Source organism: Prionailurus viverrinus, chromosome B4 (assembly GCF_022837055.1).
Source record: "Prionailurus viverrinus isolate Anna chromosome B4, UM_Priviv_1.0, whole genome shotgun sequence".
NCBI lineage: Eukaryota > Metazoa > Chordata > Mammalia > Carnivora > Felidae > Prionailurus > Prionailurus viverrinus.
In genome coordinates this window covers 4,213,139-4,232,196 of record NC_062567.1, presented here as the reverse complement: position 1 = coordinate 4,232,196, position 19,058 = coordinate 4,213,139, and the positions used below count along the sequence as shown (strand labels likewise).

Genomic DNA, 19,058 nt, shown 5'->3' with positions numbered 1-19,058 from the left:
GTGTGTGCGCGCACCGCCCCCACCCACCCCCCATCCCGCCCCAAGAATGTCAAGAATTTGAACTCTCTCTTCTTAAGGTGAAAGAGCACGGACTCAAATCTGTTCACGAAGAAAAGAGGTGGCAGGTCTTGAGGCATTGGAACCACACAAGAAAATCTCCCGAATTTAATACGGCAATTGATGACGATGGGAGCCCTCGGTGCTTCAAAAGTGGCTGAAAACAACGTCCCGAGTGCGGGTCATTAATCAGGAGCCAGTAAGATCTCCAGTTTGCAGCTCAGTAGGTCTCTAACTCCTTTATTTCAACATTTAGCCTTAGGTTTAAAATATTTGCTAAGAAAGCAGAGAGGCGATTAACAGAGATTTTAAAATGTGTGCCATGGTTACACATTCTGCCAACAGAGTAAAAGGAAACTATACAGCGTAAGTTACAAAAAACGGTTATTTTCGTGTTCCGCAAACATGCCAATAAACCCTCCACTGTGGTGTTATTCAACAGTAGGAAAGGAAAACAGAGAGGAACTCAAGCACCGGCCCCCGCGCCGTCACATCTTGCAGAGAAGCATGAGGAATCTATCAGCTGTAGTCCGCTGGTGCATCTCCGCGAGTTAATCTTCCCACTGCTCCTGCGAGGCGCCCGAGGCCCTGCGGGCCAGCAGGAGGGGCCGCAGCGCACTAGGGGACACAGAAGGTCCTCCGGCCCCCCCTCCCCCACTCCCCGAGAAAGCCTCTGGGCTGCACAGAGACCTCTGAAGACGCCCAGCCTCCCAAAGGAATACCTGTGGACTATCTGAGGTTTGCATGATGTCCTAGCCACTAACTTAACACGTTTGGGTTTTGTGTTTAAATTAGCGAGAGCTACCAGATTCTAGAAGAGCTTGGCCACCGCTTTGATACGATGTTACTTGGTTGTTTTCAAAATATTTTCACTTTATTGTGTACTTTTATATTATTATCCCAACAGACTGGATGAAAGGCAGTGATCACTAACACAGAACACAACAGGGAGCTAACAATCAGGCAGGCCGCTCTCAGGACCCGGTCTGTCCAGCCCAAGTCGCTGACATGCACGTCGGTAGCTCGTACACCTGCTACCCTCATAGCACAGGCTGCGGGGTGCGGGAGGGAGGGGCCGGATGCTGCTGTGCCCTTAGAAGCTATTTAATAAATATCATCAAGGAACAAAATGGAAAATAGACCCTCCGGAGCACAGCCGCCTCAGGTCAACTGAACGTCGTCTAGTTTATTCAACCAAAAAAAAAAAAAAAAAACTGGAGAAAGAAGGAAAATATTAAAACAAAAAGTAGTTCTTAACACTAGCAGTAAATAAATTTGTACAACAATTCAGTCTGTATAATATGATGAAATAAATCTACATCTTTTCTTATTTTGGTGCTTTGAATTATACATACAAACAACAATTACAAGGGACTTGTTCACAAAGCGTGTGGGCCCGGAAAAGGCTTGCTGAGCCCCTCTACGGCATCGTGCGAGTGGTAACACTGATTGCCTGGGACTCACAGACTCTCCTATACAGAGAGGCCCACGGCTTTGAACAAATGATTTGCCTACAACTTTTTTCTTTTTTTTGTTGTTGTTTTTTTCCTTTTTTTTTTTTTTTTTTTTGTTTTTCTTTTAATGCATCAAACAACTATGGCCAGTGAAAGGAAACAACACTGGCCGTTTGTCCATTTGAATATCAGACCTAGTTTCTTCTCCATTTCCACACTTGATTTCCCCGTATTCCTTAAAATTCTTGGCGTCCTTCATGCCTTTCTTACAGCTCCCCGGATGCCGTAAAGTCTTCTTCAAACGTACAGTATTTCTTACAATATAAGTTATATGCAACGTTCAGCTCAGTTGCTTGCTCGTTTGTTTGTTTTCACAGCACTAGAGAGACCCTGTTCAATAGGGAAGATGAGTCTGAATGGCTTATTCACAAATGGGATCCAGATTCAGTGACTGAGAACACAGAGGCCACAGCGAGCGCCTCTGAGAAAGTGGCAGACGTCATTTTGCTTTGTGCCTTCAAAACACGGGTATCCATCGGATCTCGGCTTCATGATACTGCTCCTGCAAAAACGCACGTAGAAGGGGTTGGAAGGACTCTCGCCCGGAGGCCTTGAAGCATCGAGCAGGGACTCTAACCCATGGCGGTGACCATACTGGACGGGTGGTGAGGTCCGAAGGAGAGGCTGGACGGCGGGTGCATGGGCGTCGGGGTGGTCAGCATGTGGCTGGAGTGGCTGAACGGGGAGATGTGGCTGAGAGAGGACATGTGTCTGGAGAGGGCGGCCGGGTTGAACGAGCTGCTCTTGGGGAAGTCCTCCAGCGTGTCATGTGCCTTCTTGCACTTTTTGGATTTGCTAGACATTTTCCGGTTTCTGGTCTGGATGCCTTCCTTCTTCATAGTCAGGGGTCTGTTAATCTAAACAAAGATCAATTTTTTTTTTTTTTACACTTTCTGGCTGGCTCTGAAAGGGCACACAGGCTTTCACACCTCCACACGGCTGCTCTGACTGCCCCACACCGGGGGTCTTGCTTGCAGCCGGGGCCCCTCCTCCCCCCACCCCTTCCTGTCTCCTTCCCAGGGACCAGGAGTCACGAAGATCCAGTCTGTGGAGGAGCACTGACTGTCAGCCTCAGAAACCAAGAGACCAGGGGTAAGGTGTTCCAGGAAGAGGGTGTTATTTACGGGTTTGGTTATTTTTTTAATGTTTATTTATTTTTGAAAGAGAGACAGAGCGTGAGCGGGGGAGGGGCAGAGAGAGAGGGGTACACAGAATCTGAAGCAGGCTTCAGGCTCCAAGCTGTCGGCACAGAGCCCAATGTGGGGCTTGAACTCACGAACCGTAAGATCATGACCTGAGCCGAAGTCAGATGCTCAGCCGACTGAGCCACCCAGGCGCCCCGGGTGTTATTTAAGTTTGTCCACATCAGTGACTTGGAGGAGAATCTGCCTTGGGAAACTCTGCGTTCCCAGGGACGGTATTCTAGAGACCCACCCACTAGGACTGCATTTCTCTGGTATCAAAAATACATTAACTGGTCTTATTTCCTTAGAATCTCCTTAGAACATTTCATGAGCGTGGAGGCACCTGGGGAATCTTCAAGAAGGAAATAACATCTTGTCTCCTCCGACATCTGTGCTGCGACCATAAAACCACGGCCAACGCAATCGACCTTAAGGGTGTAGGTCTGTCTGCCCTGACAGACTAGCGTCGCACCCCTGTTCAAAGTAATTTTTGGTCGCCTCTCTCCTGCCCGGCTTTATCGCAGTAAGAGGCGCTGTAAGATCTTCCCCTGGAACCTGAAGGCTCTGGGGTGGTGTTTTACCGCAGCGGGTCTCTCCACAAGGTAGTCTCCTGCCCCTGTCACAGCAACTTTGATGACTGAAAGTTGCAATTCCCGCCCGGTTCTGACTGTGCACTTCTACTAGACCAACGGCCCCCCAACCCGTCACCAAGGACTCGACAACCACTTTGGGGCGCGCAGTACTGGGCCGGCATGCGGGCACCCTCGTCCTGGAAATTGTGCAGCAGGAGCGAGCTCCAGGAAAGAGGCAAGGCCCTACCCCAAAGGTCTTCAGCTAGTCTGCGGCACCCGAGGCGGCATGCCATTCTCTCTCTTTTCGAGAAGCTTCTGTCTGTTTTGTTTTTAAAATACATTTTCCCGGTGGGGGAGACAGAATCAAGACAGGGGACTTTACAGAGCATCAGAGACCGCTCCCCACAAGGAGTCAGAATGGGATTAAACTCAATTGCAAACAGCTGCCCCACACAGCGGACCACGCATCTGGCCACACGTCGTCGGGATGTGGCAAAACAACTCAAGGAGGCGATGTCAGGGTCTCGGTCGTTGCTGACTCTGCAGGGACAAGTGTCATCTTCCACCCGGGCCCTCGAGGGGGAGAAAGACAAGAGGCTCCCTCATGCTCTCATGGCTCTAGGATCTACCTGTCCTCTCCCAAAGCTAGAAAGGGCAAGTTCAGGAAGAGAGACTCCAGCCGTCGAGAGAGAGAGGTGGCCAACCAAGTTTCTGGAAGCAGTAGACACACAGCTTCCTGAGGCTGAGATGGGAGAGGTCACCCTGAAGAGGGGCACAGAGCCACATGCTGGAGCTGAGACCCAATCCCCCCTCGCACCAGGAAGGCAGAAGAGCTAAAAGGTCACTGCCAAAAGCACATCTCAGGGTTCCTTCTTCAAAGCGACAATCAAGATAAAGACGCAGACTACAGAGGAGATAGGAATCTATTGTCACATCAAATCTTCCCCCAAGATAATGTCTAGACACACAGCTCTTTACCCGGTATCTAGATATACACAGCCAGATATCTAAATATAATATCTAGTTACCCAGATAGCAGCACAGACCCAGATAACTAGTCTCAACGCCACCTAGAGACACTGATCCTGAGATAGGTAGTTATCGAAACACCTAGATAAGAGGAAAGGAACTATACATAAACATATACAGGTATCCAGGTGGGCATAACAAAACATGATGTGATGAGAGCGTTAATAGATTACAATCTCCTGTCGTTAAATACACATCAATTGCCTCCTTCTGTGAGGTCTTGCGAAACCCGCGAAGACAGAAAAACCATGCCGGCCAGGGGAGCAAGTTTCTCTCCCAGGAGGGAGCAGCAAAGAGGGTTCCCTGACTGTTCTTTGAGTTGATGAGAAATCGATCTCCTTCAGAACTTTGTTTAGACTGGACACAACTGAGCCCGTATCGCATCGTGGCTAAGTCGTCAGAGAAATTTAGAGCCGGGTAACTTCCCATCGTTCCCGGGCTCCTCTGGGAATAGGGAAGACAATTCCTTGCTTTGAACCGAACTTCTGGCACATCCTGAACTGAGAAAGTGTTCACTTTCCACTGGTCCCTATCAGTCCTGACGCCACTGACCTCCCCGGAAGGCCTGTGCTGCTCGGAAATCGGTCCTGCCCGGCTCTTCCGTTCCATCAGCCATGTCCGTTTGCACAAAACACTTGATTCTCTGAGTCATAACTTCTTCAAGTACAACGGAAATAGAATAATTTCTGCCCTGTCTACATCATGGGACTACCTGAGGCTCAAAGGTAATCAAGTAACTTGAAAGTTCTTTGAAAACCATGAGTTACAGCCAAAAGCAACCGGAGAGGCTGGGCTGATGACTGGCTAGCCCATAAACTCTGATGCCCCGAACCTTCCAGATTTTAATCACAAATCTGTTTTTTATCTCCACTGCAGTGAGCAAGTGAGTCCCCAAAGTGAAAACGGAACTAGGGTTTCATTGCTGATAAACAGGTATACACGGCATTCGGAGGATCTGAGAGACAAGAACTAGAAAGGCCAGTTCTGCTGGGCTGGGCGTTGCACAGGGACCAAGTCAGGAGGGGATGACCCCAAAGGCAGGCACATGAAGGTTGCGGGGTCCCTGGGAAATCGCAGGAGCTTATTCCCAAGAGGCAAAAAGGGACCGGGATGCCGGGACCACCCTGAGAAGCTCTCTGGGACTGCAAAACTCTAAGCAGAAGAACTTCCTCCCGACTCCCAGCTAGGGTGAACGTGCCACGGAAACGGCCCTGAGCAAGACGCCCGCCTTCTCCCCGCACCGCCGTGGCCTCCGCCAAAGTCACACCGGCAAAGATGCTTTAGGAGAATCAAAGCAAAAGAGGACAGTGAGAGAGAGCCGGAGAGAGAGAAATGGTCCTTCTTCCTCTGGGAATAATTGAACCTCAAGCCTCATTAGGTCATGGCCTGTCAGCCAGAGTTATTTCAGGAAAAAAAAAAAAAAACAAACAGGATTTTTTTTTTTAACGTAAACATATCACAAACCAGGAGGACCCCCAGTGAAAAGACCAGAAATGACCCAGCGGAGCCCAGGTGACTGACAGGCAACTCTGCTCACCCTGCTCACACGACACAGAAGAAGAAACGAGGGTTTCTTTCAACCCTGCTCTCTGGATAACCTCACTCCACTGCTTCCCTCCGTTCTCTGCTGCTTAGGACAAAGACACCTTGGCCACATCTCGCAGACGCTTCATTCCACGTCTTTGCGGCTGAGAATCCACTTAAAATTCACCACAGAGGTGAAGAGGCTTCTGCCCCTTTGAGTCGCCGAACTGTCCTCTGTCTGAAGACTTCCTGTGCCACGCATCACACTTTCTTGTGTGCCCTCTCTCTCTCTCTCTCTTGCAAAAAGTTGAAATTCTCAGGAACGCCACACTATCACTGTTTTCCCAAGGGAGGACGGGAAGCCCGGAGCGGGCCCACTGCGGACGCCGGGGCCCTGCATCGCACAGCATCGTCCACACCGACCTGGGGGACCCGCGTCGTTCTCTGCCCCAAGCTCTCCGGCCTCCGCACGGCCGCGTTGTGCCAAGTCGCTTCCCTATTGCACTGTTCACCTGAGGCCTGTTGCTGGGCCCGGAGGACGGCCATCAAATGCAGAAGGAAGCCTGCGGCGGGTGACGGTGTCTCCTGGGTGCACCCCCCCCAGGCCGGCCGCCGGTCCCGGCCCCGTGACACTTACATTGTGTAGTTTGTAGTACAGCCCACAGGCGTTGCAGACGGGGTCTCCGTTGGCATTTCTTCTCCAGAGAGTGGTAGTGGTGGTCTGACAGTTTGCACAGGACGTTCCCGCTCTTCTCGCTGCCGACTGGGAGTAGGGGCGGAGAGGGAGGGAGAGGGAGGGTAAAATCAAACCAGATGTTAAATGTGTTTTCAGGACTACGGAGACAGACTTAAAAAAAAAGAAAAAGAAAAAGAAAAGAAAAAATTGTCATTGTCATTGAAATCAAACCTAGTAAGTGGCCCCCATGAAAATAACAAAGACCCCTAAAAGCTGCCTCAAGAAGAAAACTACAGGTGATCGCTGGACGAGAGCAGGTCAGACCGTGGTCCAGTGGTCAGGGCGTAGCCTGCCGCTCCCCAGGCTGGGGTCCAGAGGGTCTGAGAGCCCACGCCACCTCCCTGGTCGCCAGATGTTTAAGTTTTATGGGTGGCAACGCGGAATTCACCTGATTCGTTTTGGTACCGGGCTCTTGGGGGGGGGGGGGGGGGGAGGGTCTTTGTCAAGGGCAACCATGAAAATAGCAATTCTCAATTCTCCAAGAGGCGATCGTCCCATCACAACGCACGAACAGCACAAGAAGAGGAAGCCCAAACATCGAGAGCACTTGACAGATCCCAAACGAAGAAATTCTGGATGAGAAAGAGAACAGAGGGCCAGCACAGTAGGAGAGTGTCCGCGTGTGTGTGTACGCGTGTGCACGTGTGGAGCTCACGGGACCTGCCCTCTTAGGAAGCACCAAGCACGACGCCCAAGCCTCAAACCGGCACCGGCCCATCCTTCCAGGCCGGGCCACTCCTGGTGACTGCCACCCTCACTCCCCTTAGCTGGCTTCCAGCTCACGAGACACACTGAAAAGCACGAAGAATTCGGCTCATCAACAGAACACCTCCCTGCCCAGCTCTCGTTTCATTTCACCTTCGTGAAATTAGGTGTTTCCTACTCGCTGCTCACAGGGCAGAATAGCTGTAGGTCAGATGTCAGACTCAGCTTGAATTTTAATTATTCGGTTGTGTCACTGCCTTGATTTCCTCGAAGAGGGAGATTTTTCTTTCGCTTTTTGATGCACGTAAATTTACAAGGGTGCTATTCTCGACGTCCGTGCTTTAAAAAAAAAATTTTTTTTTTAACTCAAAAAGTTTCCAGAGAAAATGAAGTTGGACCTATTACCTCTGCTGTCAACGCCTCATCCCCCGATATAAACAGAGAGTTTTAACTGCAGAAGTATTCCCTGCTCTGGACTCAAATATATTATCAAAAGCAAGAGAAAGAACAAGAATTCAGCTATCTATGATCAAGAAAGTTCTGGCATGTTTATAAAAGCCTGGAACATAGGGATCGTGGTGTGCTTTTCCATCAATATTTTATCAAGTAAAAAGTTAGGATGGGGCGCCTGGGTGGCGCAGCCGGTTAAGCGTCCGACTTCAGCCAGGTCACGATCTCGCGGTCCGGGAGTTCGAGCCCCGCGTAAGGCTCTGGGCTGATGGCTCAGAGCCTGGAGCCTGTTTCCGATTCTGTGTCTCCCTCTCTCTCTGCCCCTCCCCCGTTCATGCTCTGTCTCTGTCCCAAAAATAAATAAAAACGTGGAAAAAAAAATTAAAAAAAAAAAAATAGCTCTCGGGGCACCTGGGCGGCTCAGTCGGTGAAGCGTCCGACTTCGGCTCAGGTCATGATCTCACGGTTCAGGAGTTCGAGCCCCACGTCGGGCTCTGTGCTGACAGCTGGGAGCCTGGAGCCTGCTTCGGATTCTGTGTCTCCCTCTCTCTCTGCCCCTCCCCCACTCACTGCCTGGCTTTCTCTCTCAAAAATAAATAAACATTAAAAAAAATGTTTTAATAACTTAAAAAAAAAAACAGCTCTCATCTGTCATAAGTAAAAAAGTTCTACTTTCCGGCTGCCCGTTTTGGAATAATTCACCATAGTCCTGACCTCCTCTAGATGCCCATGCCCACCTGCCTTGATGAAATGTGCTAAGCTGAGATGCATATAACTTGCACTCACATGCTCTTGGGAAGAAAATGATACACAAAATCAGCGCTTAATGATTCTGACAATGATGTTATCGTGTGATTATTACTATCTTCCTGTACTTTCTTCTTTAAAAGAGATACTCAGCTATAGTAGATTAATATCTACCCAGGCACCAGATTTCCCAGCTCAGCAACTTTGAATGTGTACTCCAAGCACACACTGCCAGCCGGTCAAATTCAAGCTCCAGACGATGAGGTTCCTGGTGTTAGTCCCTCCCCGTATAGTGACAGACACATAAATACAAGCAGCCTCAGAACACGTCTCTGGTCCACAGACTCTAGGCGAATTTATACAGACCCTCTAAAAGCCACAGTGTTTGGTTCACTAGCAGGAGACAAAGTACATTAATAAAGCAAACTCCTCAGCGAGCCCTCAGACACACGGAAAACCTGGCAACACGAGGGAAAAAATATCGTATGGATCTTCTCTGCAGTCATCTCTTCTCTTTCCTGCTGGAGTGTATTCAGTGTTAGACAGGCATCACGCATAAGAACTAGCTCCAGGATGGGCTGGGTGTTCTGCATTGAATCTGCAAATGTGCAAAGCAAAAATAGCAAACCGGAGACACGGCACTGGCACGAAGGAACAGGCATTATAGGAAAGAAGACAAAGAAAGTTCTAGGTACTCAGAAGTCAAATACATCTAAGGACGGGGGAGGAAAAAAAAAATAGCTCTCTATCCTGAATGCACTTGCTCTGAGTCGCTCTCTGGAGCAAATGAATTCTATGGAACTAAAAATGTAAAACCACCCAGAACAGATGAGTAAGAAAGAAAAGACACTTTAAATGCGACCGCCAATGAACTCCGGAATTAAAAGAAATTATTACTCAGAGTTCTGGAGACTTATGAAAGATGAATGAAGACACACGTCTATAAAATGCACGCAGAGCCTTCCTATGCGATCTGCCCAGACAGTAGAAACCCCAAGAAAATGTCAAATGCACTCTCACTCATCATTCAGCCCATCGTCTGAGACTTTACACCCTCTTTTTCCTTCTTTACTTTTTTACCTTAGAAAAAAACTCCACTTATGCTGATGGTACCATGACTTATTTGAACGAGAAAGTTTTTGTTGTTAGTTACGTTTCTTTTCCTCTCTTTCTTTTTTCCTTTCTTACTTTTTTTTCTTTCCTTCTTTCTTTCTTTCTTTCTTTCTTTCTTTTTTTTTTTTTTTTTTCTTACTAAGGCCAGGTTTTGAGTGATTCAGAACATTCTTTTGTGGTGCGATCATATTCATTCTGTGCTAACACCTCCAGCCATTTTTTTTTTCAAACACGTCTTGTTCTGATATGTTCAAACATCTTGATGTTTAGGTTGGGGAAGCTGAGTTGTTGTTTATGAGTTATCTCCAGTGCTCAGATATCCGGCAGCTTTTTCCTAGGAAGTTAGCTTTGCACATGAGAGAAAGGAAAAAAAAAAAAGAAAAACCCAAGTGCATGGGGACAAGCAGGGGGAGGTTGAGAAAGGCTGGCGAAGGGGGCAAAGATCAGAAGGAATAAAGCTTAGAGACCACGGATCGCCAAAAATTAAAGTCACGTGGGCACTTCCATCCCTAGAAAGTTTTTCCTTCTGAAAAGGATGCGAAAGGTGTTGAGTTGCACTAAAATCTGATGGAGATGACAAATAATTCTTTGAAAAGAATACAGAAGATTTGTCCCCCCCCCGTCACCACACACACACACACACACACACACACACACACACAGACACACACACACACACACACACACACACACACCCTTAGAATTTGATGGATGCTACCTTTATCCATTAATCTGCATGGGGAAATTCCCCTCCTCCCCTCTCTGCTTGGTGAATGTCATCACCACAAAAAGCATTTTGATCTCTTGACTGTGGTTAGGGTTGTCATTTGCCAAGCCTGCTTTTATTTGTCTGTTGCATACACTTGGTACTCAATCCGAGCCTGAGGTACCAAAGACAAGCTTACAAATGAACTTCTGTTGATTTTCTTTATAAATGTTTGGTGGTGCCAGGTTTCCTTGAGTATTATTCCTAAAGGTCGAGACATTTAAGAAAGAAAGAAGCAGGGATCAAAAACCCTCACCCTACCGACAGGAGTTCAAAGGGAAACTAAGACCAAATGCAGCAGACAGGAGACCAAGAGGCAGGACAGGAATCACACAAGTTTTTCCCAAAGGAATTAGCTGTGGCAAGTTCTCAATTCTCAAGACCACGGAAGAAGGCAAACTCCGCCAGATTCACTGGCCGCTGCTCGCGAAACTCAGTTAATTGGCCCCATCAATCTTCAAGCATGGGCTCATGAGACTCATCCACGGCACGAAGGAAGCGCACTGAGACCGTGCTCACTAGGAGCCCTGGCACTTAGGGACACGTCCTAGATGGTGGCTGGAACATTCCGTCTGCGTCCTACCTGTCACAGTGATTATCCGCGAATCTTACATCGCTTGCTCGCGTCCCATTAAAGCTCTCATGTAAATACATTAGGGATTGGGCCACCAGAAAGCCAGCATCCTTAAAAATTTGGTAAGGGACTTAGGAATTGTCAAGACGAAAAAGAGGGAGAGCTTTTCTGTACGTCTAACTTGAGAAAAGAAAAGGGGAGGGGAAAAAAAAAAAAAAACAAACAAAAACTATCCCAAGCAAGCTGACATGATTTTGAGCCTGTCCTGCAATTTCCTGCAGAAAGCTCTCCTTCCTGAAGAGAGGAAATTAACAACACACAATGGTTAGTGTTAGATCAGTGCTTCTCTGGGGGGACTCACCAGCCTTCGCTTGGGCTTGATGAGGGGTCGGTTCTGTCCGTTCATTTTGTGGTAGAGCCCACAGGCGTTGCACAGGTAGTGCCCGGTCCCGTCACGTCGCCACAGCGGGGTGGAGGTGGCCCCACAGTTAACGCACTCCCTGCCTTCTGGAAACAAGATCACACATAAGTCACTTATGGAGGAAAAACACACAGAAAAAGCTGACAGCGCTCCCTCAGAACGAGGGAAGGAAAGTAGAATCAACTTTCTCTCTTCTCCCCCCTTTAGGAAACCTTCCTACCCCCACCTCCCTCCAGGTGGCTCCCAAGTGGACAAGGGTCACCGTGTGGCCCCGTCCACATTCAGCTCTGGCCCCAAGAAGGGACACATGAAGAAAAGGCAGCAGGACCTTGCTCTGGGGCTGCCTGACTTGACGAGGAAGATCAGGCACAGCCAAGGAGGAAGGCAGATTTGAACCTGAAATAGTTCCCTGAGAAAATTCTGAGGCCTGGGCAACGGCAGAGCAAAACATTCCACTCATTTCCTTCAAAGGAAAATAAAGGTGCCTCGTTATCATCGCCGGGTCTGTCTCCGCAGATTGATTCAACCACGGAGATTAGGACGGTGGTGGAAAAAGAAAGAGTAATCAATGGCGAGATAGATAAACAGATAATAAAGAGATGAATAGATCGATCAATCGGCTGATTGATTTTAGGACCCCAGGCTTTAGCTTTTACTTCCAGTAAAACTGCAAACGTCCCTGGCTGGCAAGTAATAGATGAAGACCCAGCGGGATCCACTCATTTCTCCCACCATCTTTTTCTCTCCAGAAAAGGCCAAGGTTTTCTAGAATTTTCCAGCCACTGTGCCAGAGACTGAAGGGTAAGTGTGACCCCAGCTGGACCAGGCCAGGAGGTGTTGGAAACAGTGCAATCTGCAGGCAAGGCCCCTGGAGATGTTGGCGGGAGGAGAGCAGCGTGAGGGGCAAGATCAGAACAGGCCAGTTAAGGAAAAATGGGGTGGGGGGGGGGGCTCCTGGTCGGCTCCTTAACCTAGGCCTCTCTACAGTTGCCCTTTTTCCAAAAAAACAAATAAACAAAATAAACAAAAAAACCGGCCAGGCCGGTTCACTCAAGGGCCAGGGAGAGTGACCCAGACCCATCTCCGGAGGGAAAGCTGCTGGAGAGACTCCCTCAAAACGGCACTTGAGGACCACAGGGGAGAGTTCAGTCCCTGATTTCTTAGCACCTTCTTCGGGAGAAGGAAGGGGAGGCAGTTTCTAGGAGAACCTGCCCAGCTCTTGGGGGGGGCCTCATCCTCCAAGGCCAGGTGTGGACCCGTGGCTCCGCAGGCCACACCCCAGACCGGGGAGAAGCTCCCTCACCCCCACTCCGCCCCCCCCCCCACCGCCCCGGAGGAGGGCAGGCAGGAGCCAGGGGCCCCACTAGAGCTGGTCTCTCTGGGGCACTTTCTCTGGAGGCGCCAGGGGGCAGGTTTGGGAGGAAGCAAGGGGAGAAAGATGAGCCCCCAAAGGTTGTTTCGTTTTAGGAGATGAATCGGCTAACTTCAAACCACCAGGGAGACAGGGTGGAGGAAGAAAACCGGGCAGGCTGCTTGGGAATCTGGCCGGCTCCCTGTGCAAGGAGAACAAGGCTGGCTCGAGGGCTCTGGGACCTGTTGGCCTTTGGAAACCCCTAAACCAAGAATGAAGAACTTGGGTGGGGGGAGGGGTCCACATCTATAAGCCTGGTTTTGTGGGTTGTTTTTTTTTTCCTCTAGGGACAGGTTCTGGGAAAGGAAAAAGACTTTCAGAAATGGAGGGGTTTTGCCTGACATTGGAGTTCACGGTGGTACTGAATAGTTTTTGTCCATTTTCCTTTTGCAAAAAAAAAAAAAAACCATAGGGAGTTAAGAGAAATTCTATATTTTTTTTCCTCCAAATTCCATAAAAGGTCTACAGAGAGCCTCCCAAGAGCCCCTGAGATTATTACAAACACGGGCAGTAGTGTTCCAGGAGCACATGGGCAGATGTCCACCATTTCCACCAGACCTCAAAAAGGCTGGGGACTGAACTACATCCAGACACCTTGCACTGGGGTCAGAAGCCGAGGCCAGGCCGGGGGCAGGCGAGGGGGAGGCAGGGAGGAAGGAGGAAAGGGCAAGCGGTCAAGGAGGTGCCAGCCAGGGGGCGGGTGGGCCACGGGCCCCAAGTAGGCACTGGGTCGGCCCCTTCTGGGGTGACAGCGGTCTGGCTGTCACCTGGGGTGACAGGCCCTGGCTCAGCCCCCAGGCCCACTCCCTGTGACCTGGCGAGACGGGGCCTCTCAGGTGCCCACGTTTTCTGTCCCTTTCTTCCCGGGGCTCAGGCAGGGGCTCTGGCGGAGGCTGGGGTGGAGTCACCCTGCGGCTGGTGTGGGGCGGGCAGCCCCGTTCCTAGGCACCTGGGCTGGGGGATCTCCCAGCCTGACGTGAGCAGTCAGATTTCCTTTCCTCTGTCAGGCAGTGGGGAGGGTGACAGCTTCCTTTTCAGAGGGACCTTCAAACACAAGCAACGGTTGCCTCTTCAGCGAGGCTCTGCACACTAGAGCAATTTTCTGTCTTGATTCACTCCGCAAGTTTGCGATTGCCTTGTCTGGGTTTTTCTTATTTTTCCCCCCTTTCTCATTGTTGCCAAACAACCGGTTTTCCTCACGGAGGCCCCGACTGTCTCCTGCTTTCTTTCCCCTCTCCTCGCTCACTGCCTGGTGTGAGCTGTTCAGACAGACACCTCTCTCTTAGGTGACAAGAACCACAGAGGCCTCCTGACATTCGACCGCCATTTTCAAACACCCCCTGGCCTCCAACTGAAATCCTGAGAAACTGGGCTGGACGGAAGGGTGGGGCGGGGGGAGGGGGGGTGGTGCGCAGAGGCTTCCAGATGCCCGAGATCAGACAAGGGTAGGGACAGCTGAGAACTGGCCTCTTTGCTAAAAGGCTTGGTCTTTTGTTTGTGGAGGGAGACCCAGCACTGACAGCCCGGGCGGGCGTTAAAAAAGCACTAGGTGCCCTAACCACCGTTCAACCGTTTCTCCCAACGGTGACAACCCTCCCTTCTCCCGTCTCCACCTTCGGCAAGTGCGTTTGTAAAGAAGACTTGAAAAAAAAAAAAAAAAGCAACCACTAAAACCCAGAGAACTCCATCCTCAAGAGAAGCGTGCCACTGACGCCCCCTTTACCCAGAAGGGTCTGGAAACCCTCCTTCCCGCTCCCACACTCCAGAAAGTCCCAGCTCCCTGGCTGCCCAGATGGGCTGCTCTGGGGTGTCTGACTGTGATAGAGGGATAAAAAGGGGGAAGTAAAAAGCCAGATTGCAATGCCTTCTGTCTTCTCCCTCCTCCCCCAAAATATAAAAAGTAGATGATAAAAATAACAATAATAATAATAATAATAATAATAATAGGAGCATAGGTGCTCCTGGTTCTGGTTTAGGGTAACTGCGGCTCTTCCCCCCCACCCCCCGCCCCCAAAAGTTCAGGGGAAAGAGGGAGAGAAAAAGGAAATGACTCTCGGAAGACTGAAGGTGTAGACGCAGAGGGCGAGAAACCAGAGGCTCTTGGAAAAGTCGTTCTGCTCTGTCCCCTCCCCCACACACACACACAAACCACCACGCCGGCCTCAGATACCACGACCTGCCCCCAAAACTTGGCGCCTCCCAGAAAAGAGAACTTTAAACAAACAAACAAAAAAACTCCCATCGCTAACCTCAAAATGCACCGGTTTGCTCTCTGTGCCATCAGTCCTCAAAGCCTTGACCTAATCCCGGCTTTTCTGAGCAAAGCTGAACCCCATTTCTCTCGAACCCTCCACCCCACACCCCAGCCCAGCCCCTGGCAGGGCGGCGAGGCAGCGTGGCCACTTTCCTCCGCCCGGTCTCCCTTCCTCTTGCTTTCTCTTAGACTCCACCAGCTAGCCTACCTCCCTCTCCCTCTGCCGACTTTCATGTACTGAACACGCAGGTCTGAGTTCTTCTGTCAGCCTAACCGCATCCGGACTCTATTAAAGTTCCTGGCGCGGGATAAACAATGCGACTGTCGCGTGCAGCAGTCTGAAAATAATTGGATTAGCTAAAACATATCAACTAAATAGAGACAGTCCTGCCCAGGCAGTCAGAGTGAATGTCACCCTGGAAAAAAAAAACAAAAAACAAAAAAACCCTGAAAAGTGATCTCATGGTCACTGGGCTCCCAGGGTCCTCCCTCGGAAGTTTCTGAAACCGGGGTTTTGCAAACCCTGTGTCAAGACCGCTCGCCCTACCACCCCTAAAAGAGCGAGCGATCTTCATCTCGTCTTTGTATGTTAGGAGCTCTATAGATAGAGGGCAGAGGTGAGACGTTGGAAGGAGCCAGGACAGAAACACCCACCCCTGAAACGGAGCCACCCGAGGAGACAGAACCCTCGTTGAAAAAAATCGTCTTTTTAAAATACAGTTAAAGCTCAAGGGAGAGAATCCCGAGGTCTCTCAGCCTCTTTGGTTAGGAGCAACGTTGGCGACGGATTATTTTATTTTGAAAGCCAAGATATTTTGTGGGGGTTGGGTGTCTTGTTTTGTTTTCTACAGCAAGCGTCTACACCAAGAGAATAAAACGCAGCGCGCGTTTAGACAGGGGGTGCTCGTTTGAGGGAGGATGTGCGGAGGAAGCAAAAGAGACTCACACCTGGGGAATGTTGTTCAGTCCTCCCTACCTCTTCTGGCTTCAGCTCAGGGGAGGACTAGGTCCGACGACGCCTTCCTGCCACCACCAACCACCCTCACCCTCCCGCCCTCCACCCCCCTGCCCCTGCCTGCGTTACCGCTTTCAGGTAGCTGGTCCATCTGCCTTCTGATTTGCCTTCCGGTTTCCCCAGGGCAGAGCCCCCCTCTCTCCCAGAAGTTGGGATGACGGCCCCCTTTTCCATGCCAAGAATGCGTGTGCGGTTTTTGCCAGGGTCCCGACCACCCCCACCCAAATATCCCCACGCCTCCATCATACACGTCTGTCTGAGGGGCTGTCCGGTCGGCAGGACCCCCTCCGAGCTCAGCCTGGAGGAAGAGGCAGCCGCAGAGGCCAAGGGGGGAGGGGGCGGTCACAGGACGGACCTGTGCTCGCTAAGGTTTCGTTTCAGCATTAAACACTAAAGATTTATTCCCTCGGCTTCCCATTTGGTCTCGGAAACGGACTAAAGGTTACAGGCAGAACCCGGAGGTCCCCAGGCAGGCAGGACAGGGTATTTGCTTTTGTTTGTCTTTTTCCTTTCCAGCTCAAGGGGGTGAGGTAAATTGGATCCCACTTCCCCTCTGCTCGGAGGACTGGAAGGAGATAGGACACACCTCATTCTTTGCCCGCTGGAAGAATGGGAAGAAATCAAATCTCAAAAGGGTCTGGAACGCCAGCCAGCTCCCCTGAGGGGCCAGACTCTAGCTCCCTCCTCCCTGCCCTGGATTTAGGGGCAGGGAGAGGTGGGGGGAGGAGAAAGGACCTGGCGCGTAGGGGTGGGGGGAGCGGAGATGGTTCCTACCTGTGCTGGATCTTGCCTTGGGCCTCGACTTACATCCAAAGCCGGTGGGGGAGCCCCCCAGCAGGCTGCTGGGCGGGAAGAGTCCGGAGCTGTATTCGGGGACGTAGGGCGGGTAGGTGGTGATGGGGTGGTGGGCCGACGAGGCCGCCCCTCCCAGGGTGGTCATGCTGCCCCGCGAGTGCGTGGACTCGAGCTTCATGCTGTCGGGGAGCGGCACCTGGTACTTGATGCACTCCTTCTCGTCCTGCCGCGCCGAGCCGGCCGAGCCCGGGGTGGACAGCGACGGGTCGGGGGAGACGTCCTTCGGCGGGGTGGGCGGGAAGGTGAAGAGGTGCGGACTGGAGTGGCCCGCCGACAGCGAGGAAGACGAGGCCGGGGGGTAGACGGAGAGGGGCCCCGGGGAGCCGTGGTGGATGGACGTCTTGGAGAAGGGACTGAGGTTCCAGGGCGAGGCGGTGTGGTGGCTGCCCAGGGCTTTGCCGCCGTCCAGCCAGGGCAGGGATCCGTGCAGCAGAGGCGGACGGCATACCTGACTCCCTGCGCGGGGACGGGGGATGCAGGCGGAGGGAGAGAGAGAGAGAGAGATGCCCGTGAGAGCAGCTTCGGGAGGGGGGGGGCCCTCGGACGCATCTGGGGTTCCTCCCCTCCACCCCAGCCTCCCCGCCGCCGGGCAGTCCCAAACAGTCCCGGGCGCAGGCCCGCTCCCTCGTCCAGGCCGGCCCGCCGGTACCTTGGCCAGCACACCCTCTACACCCATCTGTGCCACACCAATGTCCCATCGGATCCAGCAGCACGAAGGGCCTGTGTCTGACACCCGAGAGGTGCTGGGAGGGAGTGGAGACGGCCCCTGGGCTTATTTGGGCTCTCCAGATACACTTTCTGAATGGCATCCCTGCAGTCCCTCTCCAGAACCTGACTTGATTTATTGGTTTCCATCAATGGCCCAGCGTCCCCCTTCCCAGACCTAATCCCAGCCAGCCTGATAAGAGAGTCGGCTGTGAATAATGAGGCCTGAAGGGGTGAGCCTGGCCGCACAACTGCTCCGCACCAGGAAGATACTCGGACCCTGGAGACAGGCCCAGCTCCCCGGCCCCGGTGCAGGAAGGAGAGGGCTTGGAAGGGAGGAGGGGGAGCCTTCGGGGGTTCCCTTCAAGTGACCCCTCTGCAGTGCCTTCACGACTGGCAAGGCCTGAAACGCGATTTGCAAGGAAATAGTAATTGCTCAGACCACTGGAGGAAGTTTGCAAGGCTGGGCCCTGCCTCTCCCACTCTCCCCGATCCTTTAGAAAGAAAAATAAAGTAACCCTCATACGCCCTCAAAGTTGTGATTCCCCCAGGGCCACATGCGAATTTTCACCAGAGCCCCCGAGACACGAAATTCCATCTTATGTATTTACAGCTGACTTATCCACACAGCACAGTCAGCCTGCGTTTGAAACACGCAGTTTTTAAGATGACCATAACTCAGACAACTCCATCCGCTCCGCGAGGGGGCAAATGCGAACCGTAAGTGCAAATCCACACACGTATTGATCTTTTAATCCACGACCTGCCTCAGCATTTGACATTCTATTTAACCATTAAGAACAATACTGAAACTAAAATCTTGAGAGAGGAAGGGGAGGGGAGGGGGAAGGAGAGTTCTCTGAACGCCAAGGGGTCAAGATTCATGTTATGCAGGAAGTAGTATAGTAAATAATATTAAGCCTGCTTCTACGTTTCCACTTAACTGCTGATCTGCACCGAACCAGGGCAAAGAGCGCCCCATCCGCAGAGACAATGGTTTAAAGCCCGGTAACAACAGGGCAGAGGATGCCTGCTGCAGGAGGGACTGTGTCCTCGGCGACCCGGGGACCAGGGAACCCTCGGTCGCCTGGAGAGAGGCTCCCATCTTCTCTGCCTGAAATTGTGCCTCTGTTTCTTCTTCAGGAACCCACGGAGGCTGGAAAGCTTAGAGCTCCCCCCCCCCCCGCCCCCAACCACACAGGGCTGGATTTCTTAACATTTCAGAACTCTTACCAACTTTTCAAGGTGAAAGAGAAGGGAGAAAACAAAACAAAACAAAAACAAAAGACAACTGGAATCGCCCCCACGTAAAAAAGAAACCCTGTGGTGGACCCTAACTCTTCTCCGCGAGCCTAATGGGACTGTCGTAGGCCGGAGGGGACAGTAAGGCACGAGTTTTGGGGGAGCAGGCAATGGGGCAACCTAA

General features: G+C 51.3%; 1 protein-coding gene across 8 annotated transcripts in view; it reads right to left on the bottom strand.

Annotated features, from left to right (window-relative positions):
- Positions 1-264: 264 nt before the first annotated feature.
- Positions 265-19,058, bottom strand: part of GATA3 (GATA binding protein 3) — a 30,335-nt gene continuing 11,541 nt past the window's right edge. For 7 of the 8 annotated variants that reach the window (XM_047866120.1, XM_047866126.1, XM_047866125.1 and 4 more), the window contains exons 3-6: positions 16,847-17,383; positions 11,333-11,478; positions 6,518-6,643; positions 265-2,428 (exon numbers count right to left, since the gene is read on the bottom strand). In XM_047866120.1, the coding sequence (XP_047722076.1) occupies positions 2,144-2,428; positions 6,518-6,643; positions 11,333-11,478; positions 16,847-17,383 (1,094 nt within the window). In that variant the 3' untranslated portion in view covers positions 265-2,143. The remainder of the gene's footprint in view (positions 2,429-6,517; positions 6,644-11,332; positions 11,479-16,846; positions 17,384-19,058) is intronic. The other variant, XM_047866127.1, reaches the window with a different exon arrangement.